Source organism: Musa acuminata, chromosome BXJ3-8 (genome assembly GCF_036884655.1).
Source record: "Musa acuminata AAA Group cultivar baxijiao chromosome BXJ3-8, Cavendish_Baxijiao_AAA, whole genome shotgun sequence".
Taxonomy (NCBI): Eukaryota; Viridiplantae; Streptophyta; class Magnoliopsida; order Zingiberales; family Musaceae; genus Musa; species Musa acuminata.
Window position 1 is genome coordinate 13,049,453 of NC_088356.1, and position 17,925 is coordinate 13,067,377.

Genomic DNA, 17,925 nt, shown 5'->3' on the forward strand with positions numbered 1-17,925 from the left:
ATCCTTCGACTCGATGCCCGAACTCACGATACGAAGTCCTTCTGCCGACATGTCGACCGATCCTCCGGTCCGACGTCCAATCTCCTAACATATTCAACTCCGATTCAACGTCTAATTCCTCCTACTTCAATCAATTTACCTCTCATTGATCGAAACTACTTCTGTGTTACTCAAAATATAGATTAGATCACAAACTCATCAATTGATTTTATAAAAAAAAAATCTAAGATTCTAACTGTTATCGTAACCACTGTTCTTTGTTCGGTAAGGTTGTTGCCGACACAAATGGTCTACGTCCCGTTGATGTGCCTAACGAGGTCGGCATGATACCGATGACAAAGATAACAGATGCGGAGTGAGAGAAGCGACTTTTATTATTGCATCGTCTGCTTCACGGGCAGTAGTTGTTTCGTCCTGTCACGCCTGGCTCCAACTTGGAAAGTAATCATGTTTTGGACTTTTCTTTCACAAGCATGCATGCATACCCTCCACCGGGGTTTTGCTGCCTGTTTCACTAGTCCAAATCAATCTGCGGTACGGCTACCTCGATCTCGATGACTAAATTTAGACAACGCTTTCTTTCTGGCATATTTGGTACACACTGATTGCTCTATAAAAACGAGATTCGTAGTCATTTTATTAACGATGATAAAACTACAAGCACAAACGTCGACCTATCCATCGCATATTCAAAACTAAAATGGAGAAAGCAAAATTATTCTCCCCTGAAACCGTTTCACTCCGCGCACTCTCACTCGAGACGGACTAAATTTGGGGGATGCAAATACCCAATTCTTAATTGCTGTGATCATTCATTCAATTCATTAATTAAAACAAAAAAAAGATAGATAACAACCAACCTAAGTGAATAAATGCGAACATAATTCGGGCAAAGTTAGCTTTAGGCTCGTCAATCGAGCAACGTTATATGCAAGAAAAAGCACGGTTCTAGATATGTAGTTACTTTTAAGCTTGGCCGACACCCAGGTATGACCGAAACACATTACATCGAAGCAGGTGAAGAGGACAACAGGAGTCCTTGTGGTTTTATGGCAATCACCGACAACCACCTGCCGTTTCGCAAATATATCCTAAAAGAAAAAAAAAAAGGTTCCTGACCGGCAAGACCGCAATAACTGACTGGATTCCCGGACGCGGCCAAGCCCGACCACGGTAATTGCTTCATTCTACTGCTGCAGCTATCTCTCTGCTAAGGTCGGGACCCCGGGGAGTGGGATAAGCGCAACTCCGACGCAACACGACACCAAGGCGTGAACACGTCTTTGGGAATCACTTTCAGCCACATCAGAAGCCACGACGGTCGATGGGAGTCCTCGGCTCGCTCTTCTATATGCTTTCCACTGCCGCTCCCTCTTTGAAGAGGATTACCAAGTAGACCTAATCTGGTTCTTCGAGATGCTCAGGTATGCACGGTGTTGCAAATTTTATGCTTTTCTCCCTTCTTGAAAAATATGTGCATTTTTTCCTTTCTGGAGATTTTGTTTCTATAATTTGTTGCTAGATTACTCGGACGTTCTGTTGCTTTGATGAGGAGCAAATCATACTTTCTTCCCCACCCTCTTTTTTTTGGTTTTTTAGCTCCGCTTTCAGTTCGCTCCATTGGAAATTTACGCAATTCTATGACTTTTATAACGAGGAAGTCCACATGAATCGGAAGGACGGAGATTTTTCTCGATTTCATTATTAGTGAGTTTGAGAATTTTATTGTTTATTTTTTTTGTTTTTGGGTTGGGGGGGTGGGAAGAGCTAGCGTCGTGGTCAGTTGGATCTTGAACTCTAGGAGTTTATGTTTACCACAGGACATCAGATTTTGTAGAGGCCCTCCATTTATCTCGGATCACGTTACTTAATTAGATTGCCGTGTTGACTACATCACCAAAATCTCACTTGGCGCATCACCAAAATGAAGATTCTAGCACGTACGATAGAACACCATCTTGCTTTTCCGCTTCTAACCAGAACCTCCAAGTTCTTGCTTGAATTATCACGTCATATTCTGTGCCTTGCTCTTGTGATTGATCGGTAAGTGCTTTTCGTGAGACGTGTCTCTGTTCTTAATATTTCGAATTGCTTCTGCAGAATGGACAATGATAAGTTAGGAGCACGGATTTGTCCCCTCGTTTGTGTATGTTGCCTGCTAGCCGCACTTGTAGTAAACGGATTTGATGTACCCATGACATTGCTTGAAGGTGCAGTAGACGAAGGAGCGGGTCAGATTCTCTCTCTCTCCTTGCCGCAGTACTGTTGTTTCTTGTAATCTGGTTCAGGAGACAGCCAGCAGTCCTTTAGGATTTAAAGGCTTTTCAACTCTTTTGTAGTCTGCTTGGATGGGAGCCCTCCAGCTTATCATTTCTCTCCGGGTTTTGGCTCTGGGATGAACAACTGGTTGGTTCACATGGAGGTTAGCTATTTCCTCTGCCTTATCTTGTGTAAGATAATGCCTTCTTTTGAATCGGTCTGATCGAAACACTATCTGCTGTTCAGATATCAAACCAATCAGAGTTGCACTGTGATTGTTGTACTTATAGCTGCTAGCTAGGACACAGGTTGGAAATTGTCCTGGATTGCAATTTGGAGCCACAACTACATGTGATTTCAAAGACTTGCAGATCAACTGGTTTGCTAGAGAACTGATAACACACCTTAGAACTAACTAATAAACTCCAAACTTCGTGCATGCTCGCGCACGCACACACATATACGTATGTATATTGGGTAATGCTTATCTTCACTGTAAAATCTAAAGGCACAAAGTTGATCCATGGTAACAAAAGAGTCGAGGTTTTCGATGAAAAAGGTGAGAGAAGGGTTGTAACTGCTCTAGGCCATGGAGAAGGCCAAGCTCCCAAGAGCTTCTAGCTGTTCTTAGTTGGACTGTGATAGGTTTATCTTGCTTTGGCAGGGAGGAGGCTGGTGCACGAATGTCCAAGATTGTCTAGCTCGGAGAGACACTTTTAGAGGCTCCTCCAAGTATATGAAGCCTCTTTCCTTCTCTGGGATCCTAGGCAATAGCCAGAACTCAAACCCTGGTATACTATCTTTTGACTATTTCTATTCGTAATTTGTGGATTTTACCATGTATTTGAAACACATTTGAACTTAATTAGATGTTAAAGATTCTAACATCTTTCTTTAATTTAAAAGCTATAGAAGAAGAAACTTCCATCTAATGCTTAGGTGAAATGAAGTTTTGAAATTCCTTCAGAAAAAAAAAGGTAGGGTGAAAGATCCATTTTAGCTCTTTTGGTTTTGGCCATGAACCTCTCAAGTCTTTATGGTTTACTCGTGTCTAAAATAACTCATACATTTTCAAAAACATAACATATAAGTCCCCCCTCATCAAGTCTGAGTTAACAGACATTAGAGTTTGCTTACGTGGCATGCTGACTCATAATAAATCATTAATATAATGATATGTATAATTTAGATTAAAGTTTATTTTAGCCCCTATAGTTTTGGTCATGGACCTCCTAAGCCCTTATGGTTTCCTCGTACATTTTTAAAATAATCCATACATTGTTAAAAACGAAGCATATAAGCCCCTCCCATCAAATCTTAGTTAATATACGTTAGAATCTGTTTACATGGTATGTAGACTCACAATAAATTATTAATATAATGACACGTAAAATTGAAGTTTAAAAAAAAAAACTAAGACCTCCATCAATGGCGGGAGGAGGCGTCATCGTGGAAGTAACCACCACCAGCATCACTGATCCGTTGTTGCCTAGTAGGGCATCATATGCACGTAGCCTCTCCCACCTTGACGACGAGCTCAAGAGCTTCCGGATGTCACTCATCAGCTTTAGGGTGCATGGCACCACGTCGCCCACCATGGCGTTGCTTGTCACCACGAATAACACCCACTCCAATCCCAACGAGTACCACCGTACCTTGTAAGCCACCTCCCTTACGAAGTATAGCATCACGAAGACGGAGAGCAGGTGGAAGGAGTGGTTGAGCTGGTCCATGTAGCCCTCCCACACTTGCTCTCTCTCCCCGACCAACTTGTCAAGGAAGAGAAAGCGACGGAGGACATAGCGACGGACGAAGGCGGAGAGGTAGAGGTAGGTGAGGCCTGAGGCGGAGGTGAGGAAGAGTTGAACCACCACATCGTGGGTGCGACAGGTGGGGGCGTAGGAGAGGAAGAAGTGGGAGGTGGTGGAGACAATGCCTAGGAGGAGGAAGAGGGACCAAGAGACCTTTACATGCCTAGCGTCGGACTGGTTGATGCACATCCACCTGAGGCAGAATCGAAGGCTCCTGAGCTTGTCATTAGCTCGGGAGACGTTGCGTGCATATGACACCTTACTAGGTAGCAGCGGCTCGGTGCTGGTGGTAGTGGTCATTTCCACGACGATGCCTCCTCTCGTCATTAATGAAGGTCTTAGTTTTTTTTAAACTTAAATTATATGTGACATCATATTAATGGTTTATTTTCAGTCAACATGCTATGTAAGCATACTCTAATGTCTGTTAACTCAAACTTGACGAGAAGGGCTTATATGCTACGTTTTTGAAAATGTAGGAGTTATTTTAGATACGAGTAAACCATAAGGGCTTAAGACGTCCTAGCTAAAACCACATGAGCTAAAATGGATCTTAACCCTAACTTTCATGTGTCGTTATATTAATAGTTTATTGTAAGTCAGCATGCCATGTAAGCAGACTCTAACATTTGTTAACTTCGACTTGACGGGAGGGGATTATATGCTATGTTTTTAAAAATATAAGGATTATTTTAAACACAAGTAAACTGTAAGGACCTGAGAGTTCCATGTCCAAAACTATAAGGGCTAAAATCGACCTTAACCCAAAAAGGTATAAAGAAACAGAGGGCACAATTTTGTAAAGAACAACTTTTCAATTCGTTTTTCAAGGCTTTTGTTTTCTTCTTTTGTGACTAAATTGCTAAAATATACGATCTTAGGCATAGACAACAGGAACAAGGATCTGAATTGGAGGCTTCAGGGCATCCTATTAGAGAATAGTCATTGGACCTGTTAATAGTGAGCCCATGGAACCGGTAACCACGTAAAGTTTCTCAAAGCATACCCATTATTATACTGTACTCGTGGAAAGTGCATTTAAAATAACCTATCAAAAGTTAATCATGGAAGACAGCTGTGAAAATAAATCATTTTGGACATATCAGGTTTGACTTCATTCCTATCATTTGGAAAATGATTTAGCCAAAACCATGAATTAATGGAAGCTACGTATATCTTAGGAAATTTGCTTTCTCTTTATGATAGATCTAACTTCCACCATCCATTTGGCAACTGCATGTTGTCAAATGCAGTTTGTGGCTTTTGATGATTCAGATGCATGAAACTGTTCAATCACATGTGGCTATCTAAAAGAAATACAAATTTTTTCTTTCACAAAAAAAAGGAAAAAAAAAACTGAGAAATACTCCTTGTAGCAAGCTAAAGCAGTTTTCTTGCATGAATTATGTTGGTTGGAGTATATATGCAGATTTCTACAACTGGAATAAGGTCAAGATTCGCTACTGTGATGGTTCATCATTTACAGGAGATGTGGATGAAGTAGATCCTGTAAGTGATCAAGTTCCTTAATTAATTAAGACATTGCTTTTGCTGGCTGAATTCCCACACGCTCTTTGCATGCATACCACGTTTCACTGTCTAGCATAAACGGAATGATGCAAGTTACAGATTGGATTTTTGGTGAAGTCCATGACCTTTCTTCTCTGCTTTTGTTTTACTAGGCAACGAAGCTCTACTTTCGAGGAGCTAAGATTTGGCTCGCTGTTATTGAAGAGCTACTAGCAAAGGGGATGAACAAGGCAGAAAACGTAGGTTGTTGTACTGACACTTTTTTCCTTCCACAATGATTCCACATTCTAAGACAAAAAATGGGCTGCAGGCGCTTCTCTCCGGTTGTTCAGCAGGTGGCTTGGCATCCATACTGCATTGTGACAAATTTGGTGATCTTCTACCAGCAGGTGCCACTGTTAAGTGCCTCTCCGATGCTGGTTATTTTATTAATGCGTACGTAAGGCCATGCTTTGATTTCCTTTTTTTCTTAAGATATACTTTAGTCCATTTGACTGCTAAATACTTGACGAGGAAGATGTTCTTTCCATGGTTGCATACCAATAACAGGAAGGACATAACTGGGACAGAATCAATCAAAGCCTACTATAGTGAGGTTGTCAGCACCCATGTATGTCTCTTCTTTCACCTATTGACCATAGATATTTGGATCCTTTGAATTCATTAGCTATTTTAATCTGATATATGAAGAACTATGGATTTGTCTAACCCAAAATGACAAATTATGCATGATTACCTTGTGAATGTTGGTCGCATCCCCTGTTTTGAGTAATACTAACCTGTTCATGCTTGGTTGATGCTATCATGTTCTCTAGGGATCTGCAAAGAATTTGCCGTCTTCCTGCACATCAAGAATGACTCCGAGTATGGTAAGGAACATGACATTTAATGATGCAATGACAGATGAATTTTCTTTTTTTTGGAGAGCATATAGATGATGTTGCTTTCTAATAGCACTAACATTTTTTCATACATACACAAACCAGTGCTTTTTCCCGCAATATGTGGTGCCGCAGATGCGTACATCCCTTTTTATTCTGAATGCAGCATACGATGCATGGCAGGTAAAATTTCCCCAGAACAAGTCTGGTGTACTGCTTCCCAATATCATGCTTTATAGAAAATGATTCATTTTTTCATATCATGATAGTATCATGTTCTTTGTTCACGGCATCAAAGATAATTTTCTTTGTAAAAGGGTATTGTTTTTCTTTGAAGTTCTAATTTGGTTTTTAAATATATTGCCATTGGCAGTATGTATACAGGAAAAGGACAGAAACTGTAGTAACCTTCACTTCCATAATAACTTTTTCTTTCACCGAGGAAGTGAACTAACCATTTACTATATTGTTCAGACGCTGTTAGCTATAACGTGCATGTTTGAGTTGATGTAGATTCAGACTTGCAGCAATTATTTTCAATCTCCTAGTCGTTCATAAGCACATGCGTATATCATCGTTTATGCTTGGTGCTTGTTGAATAAAAAATCTCCTACGATATCACAGATCAAAAACATTTTAGCACCGAGTGCTGCCGATCCACACAAAACTTGGAATGACTGCAAGCTCGACATAAAGCAGTGTTCTTCGGATCAACTTCAAATCATGCAAGGTTAGAACTTTCCTTCCCCCCAAACGTTTGGCGGAGCTGCTTGAGATATTGCATAACATCTGCTAGCTATAATATTCATAAAATGGATGTCAGATCACCCATAACAATTAATTATGATATAAGTACAATACGTGTAATCAAGCATCGACTGATGATTTGATGGGAGCTTAAACAGGTTTCCGGTCAGAATTTCTGAATGCTCTGGCAGCACTCGGGAACTCATCTGCAAGAGGCATGTTCATCAACTCATGCTATGCTCACTGCCAGTCCGGAAGTCAGGATACGTGGTTAGCTGCTGATTCTCCCGCGCTGGATAATATTGTAAGCTCTCCACTATTCTGGAACCCAGGATTAGAGAGAAGAGGATTCTGCAAACAGTAGGAAAGCAGCTGCATGCATGCATGCATGGTTGACAATTCGATATATCATATATATATACTACTGCGGCATCATTTATTTAGTACACCGCACCAACCATTCTAATTGATTACCGGTGAAATAGTATATCCATTATCATTACTTTTTCTGCTGATGGCCAGCATTAGCTCTTTTTTCTTGCCACATAACCTCAGATACACTTGCATTAAGTTAAGGCCTATACACACACACACACTTGCATCTAGTATGTCTAGGATGCCTGGCATCGAGCTATATCGCTTCCATCTCCTGTCCCTTGTCAACTTGTTATGACTGATTATTTGATTGTTTAATTGTTCATGTTGCAGCCAATTGGCAAAGCAGTGGGAGATTGGTTTTATGATCGAAGCGCCTTCCGAAAAATTGATTGTCCATATCCATGTGACTCATCATGCCGCAACCGTGTTTACGATTGACAATACATGCTTTCTTCTTCAGTCTTGTAAGCCGTATGCGACAATTGTAATCGGCCTTTTTAAGTGCGGCACTTGTTATTTGACTAGTACATGTATTCATGAAAGTTGAAAAAAATATATTAAAACGGAATAATTTTTTTCCTCCATCGTTCATCATCAAAATATCAATTTGATATCAAAAATGTAAATATCAATCAGAACAACATAAACGATAAATCAATCACATAGTGAAATCAAATTTTTAACGTGAAAACCTCAATGTAGAAAAAATCACGGGATCGTAGTCCACCTCAAACTTTCATTATCAATAGTAATGATAATATGTTTATAATAAGTCTTCTCTAAAATAGTAAGAGGATCACAATAACATCAAGATCATATATCTTGACTCAAAAATAGCATATCTTCGTCACATAGATGGATCTCATAATAAGATAATTTTAGATCTCACAAAATAGATATTACAGGAAAGTACCTCAGAGAGGGTAAACTGTAGATCAACATTATTATGATTGTAGAGTTTGTTGCAAGGATTCTCCACATAAAATTTGGGTCAAAATTGATAAAGTTTAACCCTTGATCGTCAAGTAGAAAACTAAGAATCTTTTTTTTTTCCTTCTCTTTCTCTCTCTCTCTTTCCTCTCGCTGTGCGCTGCTATCGTTCTCTGCACGCACGGACGCTACCCTCTCTCCTTTTTCTCTCTCTGCGCCGCCATCGCTTGTTGCATGCGCTCGCTGCTGCCCCTCCTACATGAACGCACATCGCTCAAAACCCTTTTCTTTTGCTTTTAATTACTGATTTAGGCTTATAGCCCACATATGGGCTAGACCCAACAATTCTCTCCCTCCAGCTCATATGGTGGGCTGTACTAAGCTCGCTCTTCACCTACATACTTCAAGCTTCTCCTTAGGCAAAGACTTTATCAACATATCTAATCCATTCTCATTGCTATGCACCTTTTCCAATTGTAATTCTTTTAACTCAAGCACATCACGAATCCAGTGATATCTCACATCAATATGTTTGGATTTAGAATGGTATATTGAATTCTTGGAGAAGTGAATGGTGCTTTGACTGTCATAGTAAACATTATATCCTTCCTGTTTCAAGCTCAATTCCTATAGAAACCTTTTCATCCATAAAGTTTTCTTGTATGCTACAGTAATTGCTATGTATTCTGCTTCTATAGTTGATAGAGCAACATAATTCTATAACTTAGATTGCCAAGAGACTGCTCCCCTTGTTAATATAATCAAGAACCCCGAAGTGAACTTCCTGGAATCAGTATCACCTGTCATGTCTGCATTTGTGTACCCTTCTAACACAAGTTCATCACTGTCAAAACATAAACACAACCTGGAAGTACCTCTTAGATATCTTAATATCTATTTCACTACTGTCCAATGTTCCTTTCCAGGATTAGAGAGAAATCGACTGATAACTCCAACTGCTTGAGCTATATCTGTCCTAGTACAAACCATAGCATAAATCAAACTGCCTACTATAGATGAGTAAGGCACTTTGGACATTTCTTCTTTTTCTTTCTCACTTGTAGGATATTGTTTCGAACTAAGCTTGAAATAACCTGCAAGTGGAGAACAAACTGCTTTGATTTTACTAATATTGAATCTTTCAAAAACATTTTCAATGTAAGTCTCCTAAGATAGACAAATCTTCCTTTTCTTCCAATCATGAAAAATCTTCATGCCAAGTATTTGTTTCACCAATCCGAAATCTTTAATGGCAAAAGACTTACTAATATCTCTTTTAAGCTTTTCAATTTTACTAGCATCATGACCAACAATCAACATATCATCAACATATAGTAGTAGAATAATAACATCATCATTTGAAAATTTTTTCATAAACACACAATAATCAGATATGGTTCTACTATACCCTTGGCTCATCATAAAGGAATCAAACTTTTTGTACCACTATCTAGGTGCCTGTTGGAGTCCATATAAGCTTTTCATAAGTTTACATACCATATTTTCTTTTCCCTTGACTTTGAAACCTTCTGGTTGCTCCATGTAAATTTCTTCTTCTAAGTCACCATAAAGAAATGTTGTTTTCACATCAAGTTACTCAACTTCTAAATTCAAACGGTCAGCCAAACCAAGAAGAACTCGGATAGGGGATATTTTTACCACAGGAGAAAATATTTCTTTAAAGTCAATAACTTTCTTTTGATTGAATCATTTCACAACTAGTTGTGCTTTATATCTTTGTTGTGAGCTATTATTTTCAGTCTTTAATTTATAAACCCACTTATTCTTGAGAGCTTTCTTCTCTTTAGGCAATTTTACTAAGTCATATCTGTGGTTCTCAAGCTCATGTAGAATAGTTTCTTGGTAAGTTTCTGGCTCTCCCACATTAGTAAGCATAACATATTCATATGGAGGATATCTGATAGATGGTTATCACTCTCTAGTGAATCTTCTCAATGGAATCTCAACTGGTGGTGGAGGTGATTATTCAGTTGGTTCAGCATCATCAACTGTTTGAGTATCATCACTTACATTTTCACCATAATTTTCTTGTTCATCTCCCACATGATCATCATGAACTACAGGTGAAGGAACTGGACCCAAACTCCAAGGAATATAAATAGAGGTTTTTGCCTTCTCAACATTATTATCATAATCAAACAATTGGTCTTCAACAAATACAACATTTATACTTCTAATAATCTTTTTATTCACTGGATCACATAATCTATACCCAAACTTTGCATGACCATATCCCAAGAAGATACATCCTTTTGTTTTATTATCAAGTTGGGACCTTTCATCTTTGGGAATATGAACAAATGCTTTACACTCAAAGACTCTCAAGTGATTATAAGATATATCTTTTCCTTTCCATATTCTCTTTGGAACATTACTTTTCAGAGGAACTAATGGCGAAAGATTTATTAGGTCAACTGTAGTTCTCATAGCCTCCCCCCAAAATGACTTAGGTAACTTGGCATGAGAAAGCATACACCTAATCCCATTTTCAATGGTTCTATTCATCCTTTTTGTTACATTATTCTGCTAAGGAGTTTTAGGAATTGTTTTCTCAAGCCTGATACTATGAAACCTGTAATAATTTTCAAAAGGACCCATATACTCACCATCATTATCTGATCGAACACACTTTAACTTTCTGCTAGTTTCTCTTTCAATATTGACATGAAACTCTTTGAAAAAATCGAATACCTGGTATTCAGATTTCAAAGCAAAAGCCTACACTTTTCTAGAATAGTTATCAATAAAAGTAACAAAATAAAGAGAACCTCCAAGAGTTCTAGTTTGCATAATACAAACATCAGTATGAACTAAATCAATAATATTTGATTTTCTAGATGATGGGTATGTAGGAAATATAACTCTATGTGTTTTTTCAACTAAGCAATAATCATAAGATTTAAAAGATGTACATTGCAACTCTGGTAAGAATTGTTTTCTAGCAAGATTTTGAAGTCCCTTCTAGCTGATATGACCAAGCCTTATGTGCCAAAGATCTATACTTTCACCCTTCTGAAATTCATTAATCTCTCATTTGTGTAGCTTAGCTTCCATGACATAAAAAAAGTTAAACTTATTTCCTCTTGTCACAATTAGAAAACCTTTAGTGAGTTTCCATTTGCTTTCACCAAATAATGTGCAAATCCTTCATCATCAAGTCTGCCTGTAGATATCAAGTTAAGACGAATATATGGAATATTTCTGATATTTTTGAGTATCAATTTGCTCTCAATACTGGTCTCTAAGCAAATATCTCCAATACCCATAATTTTAGATGTACCATTGTTTCCTATTCTGACATTACCAAAATCATCAGTAGTGTAAGATTTGAAAAAAATCACCATAAGAAATATATGAAATGAAGCACTAGAGTCAATTTCTCACTTACTATCCTAAGCTGCAAGACTAATATAATCGTCATCACAAAAAATAATGATATTACCTTTAGCAACAACTATATTGGTCTCTTTTTTATTTTTCTTCCTTTTATTTTGTTCTCGCTTCCAAAACCTATACTCTTTCTTCATGTGACCTGGCCTATTACAATGGAAACATTTGATATCTCTTCTAGACTTAGGATTTTACTCTATAACCAAGTAGATTTCTGCTATGACTTTTTCCATGTCTTTCTTATTTTTCAGAAACAAATGCACTAGAAGAAGATTCAACCTGTTCTTTCTTTTTGGCATCTTCATTTAACAAACTATCTTTAACCATATCTATAGTTAGAGTTCCCTCTGGCGTGGAGTTACAAATTGTCACTACAAACGTTTCCCAACTTTCTAGTAAAGAGCTAAGAAGTAATAATCCTTGCATCTCATTATCTATATTCATTTTCATAGCAACCAACTTGTTTCCAAAATACTAAAATAAGCTTACATGCTCAACAATGTTACCACCATCTTTATACTTCAAATTTACAAGCCTTTCGAGGAGAGAAATTCTATTTCCCACTATCTTTTTTACAAAAAGGTTTTGTAACATTTGCCAAACAATATCAGTTCTGGTTTCATCAGAAATATGCTCATGCAAGTTTTTATCCATCTATCTTCTAATATAGGTAATAGCTTTTCTATGTTAAACTTCTCGTTATTTATCGTTTTTAGTAGAAGGTTTATTTTCAACCTTGATAGGTTTATACAAATCTTTGCAATAAAGTAGATCTTCCATCATACATCTCTAAGTAGAATAATTTAATAAGTTCAATTTAATCATACAATCTGACTCTTTTATTTTAATCACACAAGAAAAACTAGCACCAAATAGCCTACTGCTTTGATACCACTTGTTGGGAAAAATCTATTAAAGCGAAATAATTTTTTTCCCTCTTTGTGTATAAAAATGGGTTCTTCATCAAAATATCAACTTGATATCAAAATATAAATATCAACCAGGACAACATAAACAGTAGAGTGATAAATTAATCACATAGTGAGACCAAATTTTTAATATGGAAAACCCAATGCGGGAAAAACCACGGGACCGTAGTCCACCTCAAACTTCTACTATCAATAGTAATGATAACATATTTACAATAAGTCTTCTCTAAAATAGTAAGAGGATCACAATGACATCAAAATCATATATCTTGACTCAAGAATAGCATATCTTCATCATATAAATGGATTCATAATAAGAGAATTTTAGGTCTCACAAAGTGGATGTCACAGGAAAGTACCTTAGAGAGAGTAAACTATAGATCAACACTATTAGGATTGTTGAACTTGCTATAAGGATTATCCACATAAAATTTGGGTCAAAACTAACAAAGTTTAACCCCTAATTGTTAAGCAGAAAACACAGAATCCTTTTTTTCTTCCTCGTCTTTCTCTCTCTCTCTTTTCTCTCGCTGTGCGCTGTGACCGTTCTCTGCACGCATGTTGCCCTCTCTCCTTTTTCTCTCTCTGTTCTTCTCTCTCTTTGCATTGCCATCTCTTGCTACGTGTGCTCGCTGCTATCCCTCCTACTTATATGGTGGGTTGTACTAAACCCGCTCTTCGCCTACATGCTTCAAACTTCTCCTTAGGCAATGACTTTGTCAACATATCTGATCCATTCTCATTGGTAAGCATCTTTTCCAACTATAATTCTTTTAACTCAAGCACATCACAAATCCAATGATATTTTACATCAATATACTTGGATCGGTATATTGAATTCTTGGAGAGGTGAATGGTGCTCTGACTGTCACAGTAAATAGTATATCCTTCTTGTTTCAAGCCTAATTCATGTAGAAACCTTTTCATCCATAAAGTTTCCTTGCAGGCTTCAGTAATTGCTATGTATTCTGCTTTTGTGGTTGATAGATGAACACAATTCTATAACTTAGATTGCCAAGAGACTGCTCCCCCTATAAATGTAATCAAGAACCCCGAAGTGAACTTCCTGGAATCAGTATCACCTGCCATGTCTGCATTTGTGTACCATTTTAACATAGGTTCATCACTACCAAAACATAAACATAACCTGTAAGTACCTCTTAGATATCTTAATATTCATTTCACTATTGCCCAATGTTCCTTTCTAGGATTAGAAAGAAATCGGCTGACAACTCTAACTATATGAGCTATATCTGGCCTAGTACAAATCATAACATACATTAAACTACCTACTACAGATGAGTAAGACACTCTGGACATTTCTTCCTTTTCTTTCTCACTTGTAGGATATTGTTTCGAACTAAGATTAAAATGTCCTATAAGTGGAGAACAAACTGCTTTGGCTTTACTAATATTAAATCTTTCAAGAATCTTTTCAATGTAAGTCTCATGAGATAGTCAAATCTTCTTTTTCTTCCTATCACGAAAAATCTTAATGATAAGTATTTATTTCACCGATCCCAAATCTTTCATAGCAAAAGACTTACTTTGCTCTCTTTTAAGCTTTTCAATTTTACTAGCATCATGACCAACAATTAGCATATCATCAACATATAGCAGTAGAATAATAAAATCATTATCTAAAATTTTTTTCATAAACACACAATGATCCGATGTGGTTCTATTATACTCTTGGCTCATCATAAAGGAATCAAACTTCTTGTACCACTGTCTAAGTGCCTATTTGAGTCTATACAAGTTTTTCCTAAGCTTAAATACCATATTTTCTTTTTCCTTAACTTTGAAACCTTCTGGTTGCTCTATGTAAGTTTTTTCTTCTAAGTCACCATAAAGAAATATTGTTTTCACATCAAGTTGCTCAACTTCTAAATTCAAACGGACAACCAAATCAAGAACAACTTGGATAGAGGACATTTTCACCACAAGAGAAAGTATTTCTTCAAAGTCAATACATTTTTTCTGATTGAATCCTTTCACAACTAGTCGTGTCTTGTATCTTTGTTGTGAGCTATTATTTTCAGTCTTCAATTTATAAACCCATTTATTCTTAAGAGTTTTCTTCTCTTTAAGCAACTTTACTAAGTCATATATATGGTTCTCAAGCAAGGATCTCATTTCTTCTTGCATGACTTTAACCCGCTCATTCTTATGCTCATGTAAAATAACTTTTTGGTAAGTTTCTGGCTCTCCCCCGTCAATAAGCATAACATATTCATGTGGAGGATATCTGGTAGATGGTCATCACTCTCTAGTATATCTTCTTAATGAAATCTCAACTTGTGATGGAGGTGATTGTTCAGTTAGTTCAGCATCATCAACTGTAGGAGTATCATCACTTACATTCTCACCATAATCTTCTTGTTCATCTCCCCCATGATCATCATGAACTACAGGTGAAGGAACTGGACCCAAACTCTAAGGCATATAAACAGAGGTTTTTGGCTTCTCAATATTATTATCATCATCAAACAATTGGTTTTCAAGAAATACAACATCTCTACTTCTAATAATCTTTTTATTCACTGGATCACATAATCTATCATGACCATATCCCAAGAAGATATATCCTTTTGTTTTATTATCAAGCTTGGACCTTTCATCTTTGAGAATATGAACAAATGCTTTACACCCAAAGACTATCAAGTGATTATAAGATATATCTTTTCATTTCCATACTCTCTCTGGAACATCACCTTTTAGAGGAACTAATGGAGAAAGATTTATCAGGTCAACTGTAGTTCTCATAACCTCCCCCCAAAATGACTTAGGTAACTTCGCATGGGAAAGCATACACCTAATCCTTTCTTCATTAGTTCTATTCATCTTTTTTGTCACATCGTTCTACTGAGGAGTTTTAGGAACTATTTTATCAAGTCTGATACCATGAAACTTGCAATAATTCTTAAAAGGACCCTGTACTCGTCACCATTATCTGATCGAGCACACTTTAGCTTTTTGCCAGTTTCTCTTTCAGCATTGACATGAAACTATTTGAAAACATCGAGTACTTGGTATTTAGATTTTAAAGCAAAAGCCCACACTTTTTTAGAATGGTCATCAATAAAAGTAACAAAATAAAGAGCACATCCAAGAGTTCTATTTTGTATAGTACAAACATCATTATGAACTAAATCAATAATATATGATTTTCTAGATGATGGATATGTATAAAATGTAACTCTATGTGTTTTTCTAGTTAAGCAATGATCACGAGATTTAAGAGATGTACCTTGCAACTCTGGTAAGAATTGCTTTCTAGCAAGAGTTTGAAGTCCCTTCTCATTGATATGACCAAGTCTTTTATGCCAAAGATCTATACTTTCACCATTTTGAAATGTATTAATCTCTTATTTGTGTAGCTTAGCTTCCATGACATAAAACGAGTTAAGCTTATTTCCTTTTTCTATAATTAGAGAATCTTTAATGAGTTTCCATTTGCTTTCACCAAAATAATATGCAAATCCCTCATTATCTAGTCTGCTTGTAGATATCAAGTTAAGACAAATATCTGAAACATGTCTGACATATTTGAATATCAATTTGCTCCCAATACTGGTTTTAAAGTAAATATCTCCAATATCCACAATCTTAGATGTACCATTATTTCCTATTCTGACATTACCAAAATCACCAGCAGTGTAAGATCTGAAAAAATCAACATGAGAAGTAACATGAAATGAAGCACTAGAGTCAATTACCCAGATACTATCATGAGCAGCAAGACTGATACAACCGTCATCACAAACAATAATGATATTACCTTCAGTAGCAACTGTATTGGTCTCTTTCTCATTTTTCTTCATTTTATTTTGTTCTCGCTTCCAAAACCTACACTCTTTCTTAATGTGACGTGGTCTATTACAGTGGAAACATTTGATATCTCTTCTAGACTTAGATATTCCTCTATAATCATGTGAATTTGTGCTATGACTTCTTCTATGTCTTTCTTGTTTTTTAGTATAAATGCACTAGAAGAAGATTCAACCTGTTCTTTCCTTCTAGCATCTTTATTTAGCAAACTATCTTTAACCATATCAATAGTTAGAGTCTCCTCTGGCGTGGAGTTATAAATTATCATCATAAACATTTCCCAACTTTCTGGTAAAGAGCTGAGAAGTAATAATTCTTGCATCTTATCATTTATATTCATTTTTATAGCAACTAACTTGTTTGCAAGACTCTGAAATAGACTTATGTGCTTAACAGTATTATCACCATCTTTATACTTCAAATTTACAAGCCTTTTGAGAAGAGAAATTTTATTTCTCACTATCTTTTTCACAAAAAGGTTTTCTAACATTTGCCAAACAATATCAGCTCTGGTTTCATAAAAAATATGCTTATGCAAGTTTATATCCATCTATCTTCTAATATAGGTAATAGCTTTTCTATGTTGAACTTCCCATTGTTCATCGTCGGTTTATCTTTAACCTTGATAGGCTTATACAAATTTTTGTAATAAAGTAGATCTTCCATCGTACGCCTCCAAGTGGAATAATTTGATGGGTTCAATTTAATCATACAATCTGACTCTTCCATTTTAATCACATAAGAAAAACTAGCACCAAATAATCTACTGCTTTGATACCACTTGTTGGGAAAAACTTGTTAAAACGGAATAATTTTTTTTCCCTCTATCAAAATGGGTTCTTCGTCAAAATACCAACTTGATATCAAAATGCAAATATCAACCAGAACAATATAAACAATAGAGTGATAAATCAATCATATAGTGAGACCGAATTTTTAACGTGAAAAACTCAATATGGGAAAAATCACGGGACCGTAGTCCACCTCGAACTTCCACTATCAATAATAATGATAACAGATTTACAATAAGTCTTCTCTAAAATAGTAAGAGGATCGTAATGACATTAATATCATATATCTTGACTCAAGAATATCATATCTTCATCATATAAATGAATATCATAATAAGAGAATTTTAGATCTTATAAAGTGGATATCATAAGAAAATATCTCAAAGAGGATAAACTATATATCAACACCATTAGGATTGTTAAATTT

The 17,925-nt window shown here is 36.5% G+C and overlaps 1 protein-coding gene across 2 annotated transcripts; it reads left to right on the plus strand.

Moving 5' to 3' along the window:
* The first annotated feature begins 1,183 nt into the window (after nucleotides 1–1,183).
* Nucleotides 1,184–8,190, plus strand: LOC103994567 (pectin acetylesterase 8). 2 transcript variants are annotated; one of them, XM_009414936.3, is made up of 13 exons: nucleotides 1,184–1,424; nucleotides 2,101–2,231; nucleotides 2,340–2,422; nucleotides 2,924–3,050; nucleotides 5,500–5,579; nucleotides 5,753–5,839; nucleotides 5,911–6,035; nucleotides 6,150–6,210; nucleotides 6,416–6,469; nucleotides 6,587–6,664; nucleotides 7,106–7,211; nucleotides 7,387–7,532; nucleotides 7,937–8,190. In XM_009414936.3, exons 1-13 carry the CDS (start codon nucleotides 1,417–1,419, stop codon nucleotides 8,042–8,044), a joined length of 1,194 nt encoding a protein of 397 aa, XP_009413211.1. In that variant the 5' UTR covers nucleotides 1,184–1,416; the 3' UTR covers nucleotides 8,045–8,190. The 2 variants fall into 2 exon arrangements, with proteins under 2 accessions (XP_009413211.1, XP_065018280.1); XM_065162208.1 differs by having other exon boundaries at nucleotides 1,211–1,424; nucleotides 5,911–6,210.
* The last annotated feature ends 9,735 nt before the right edge of the window (nucleotides 8,191–17,925 follow it).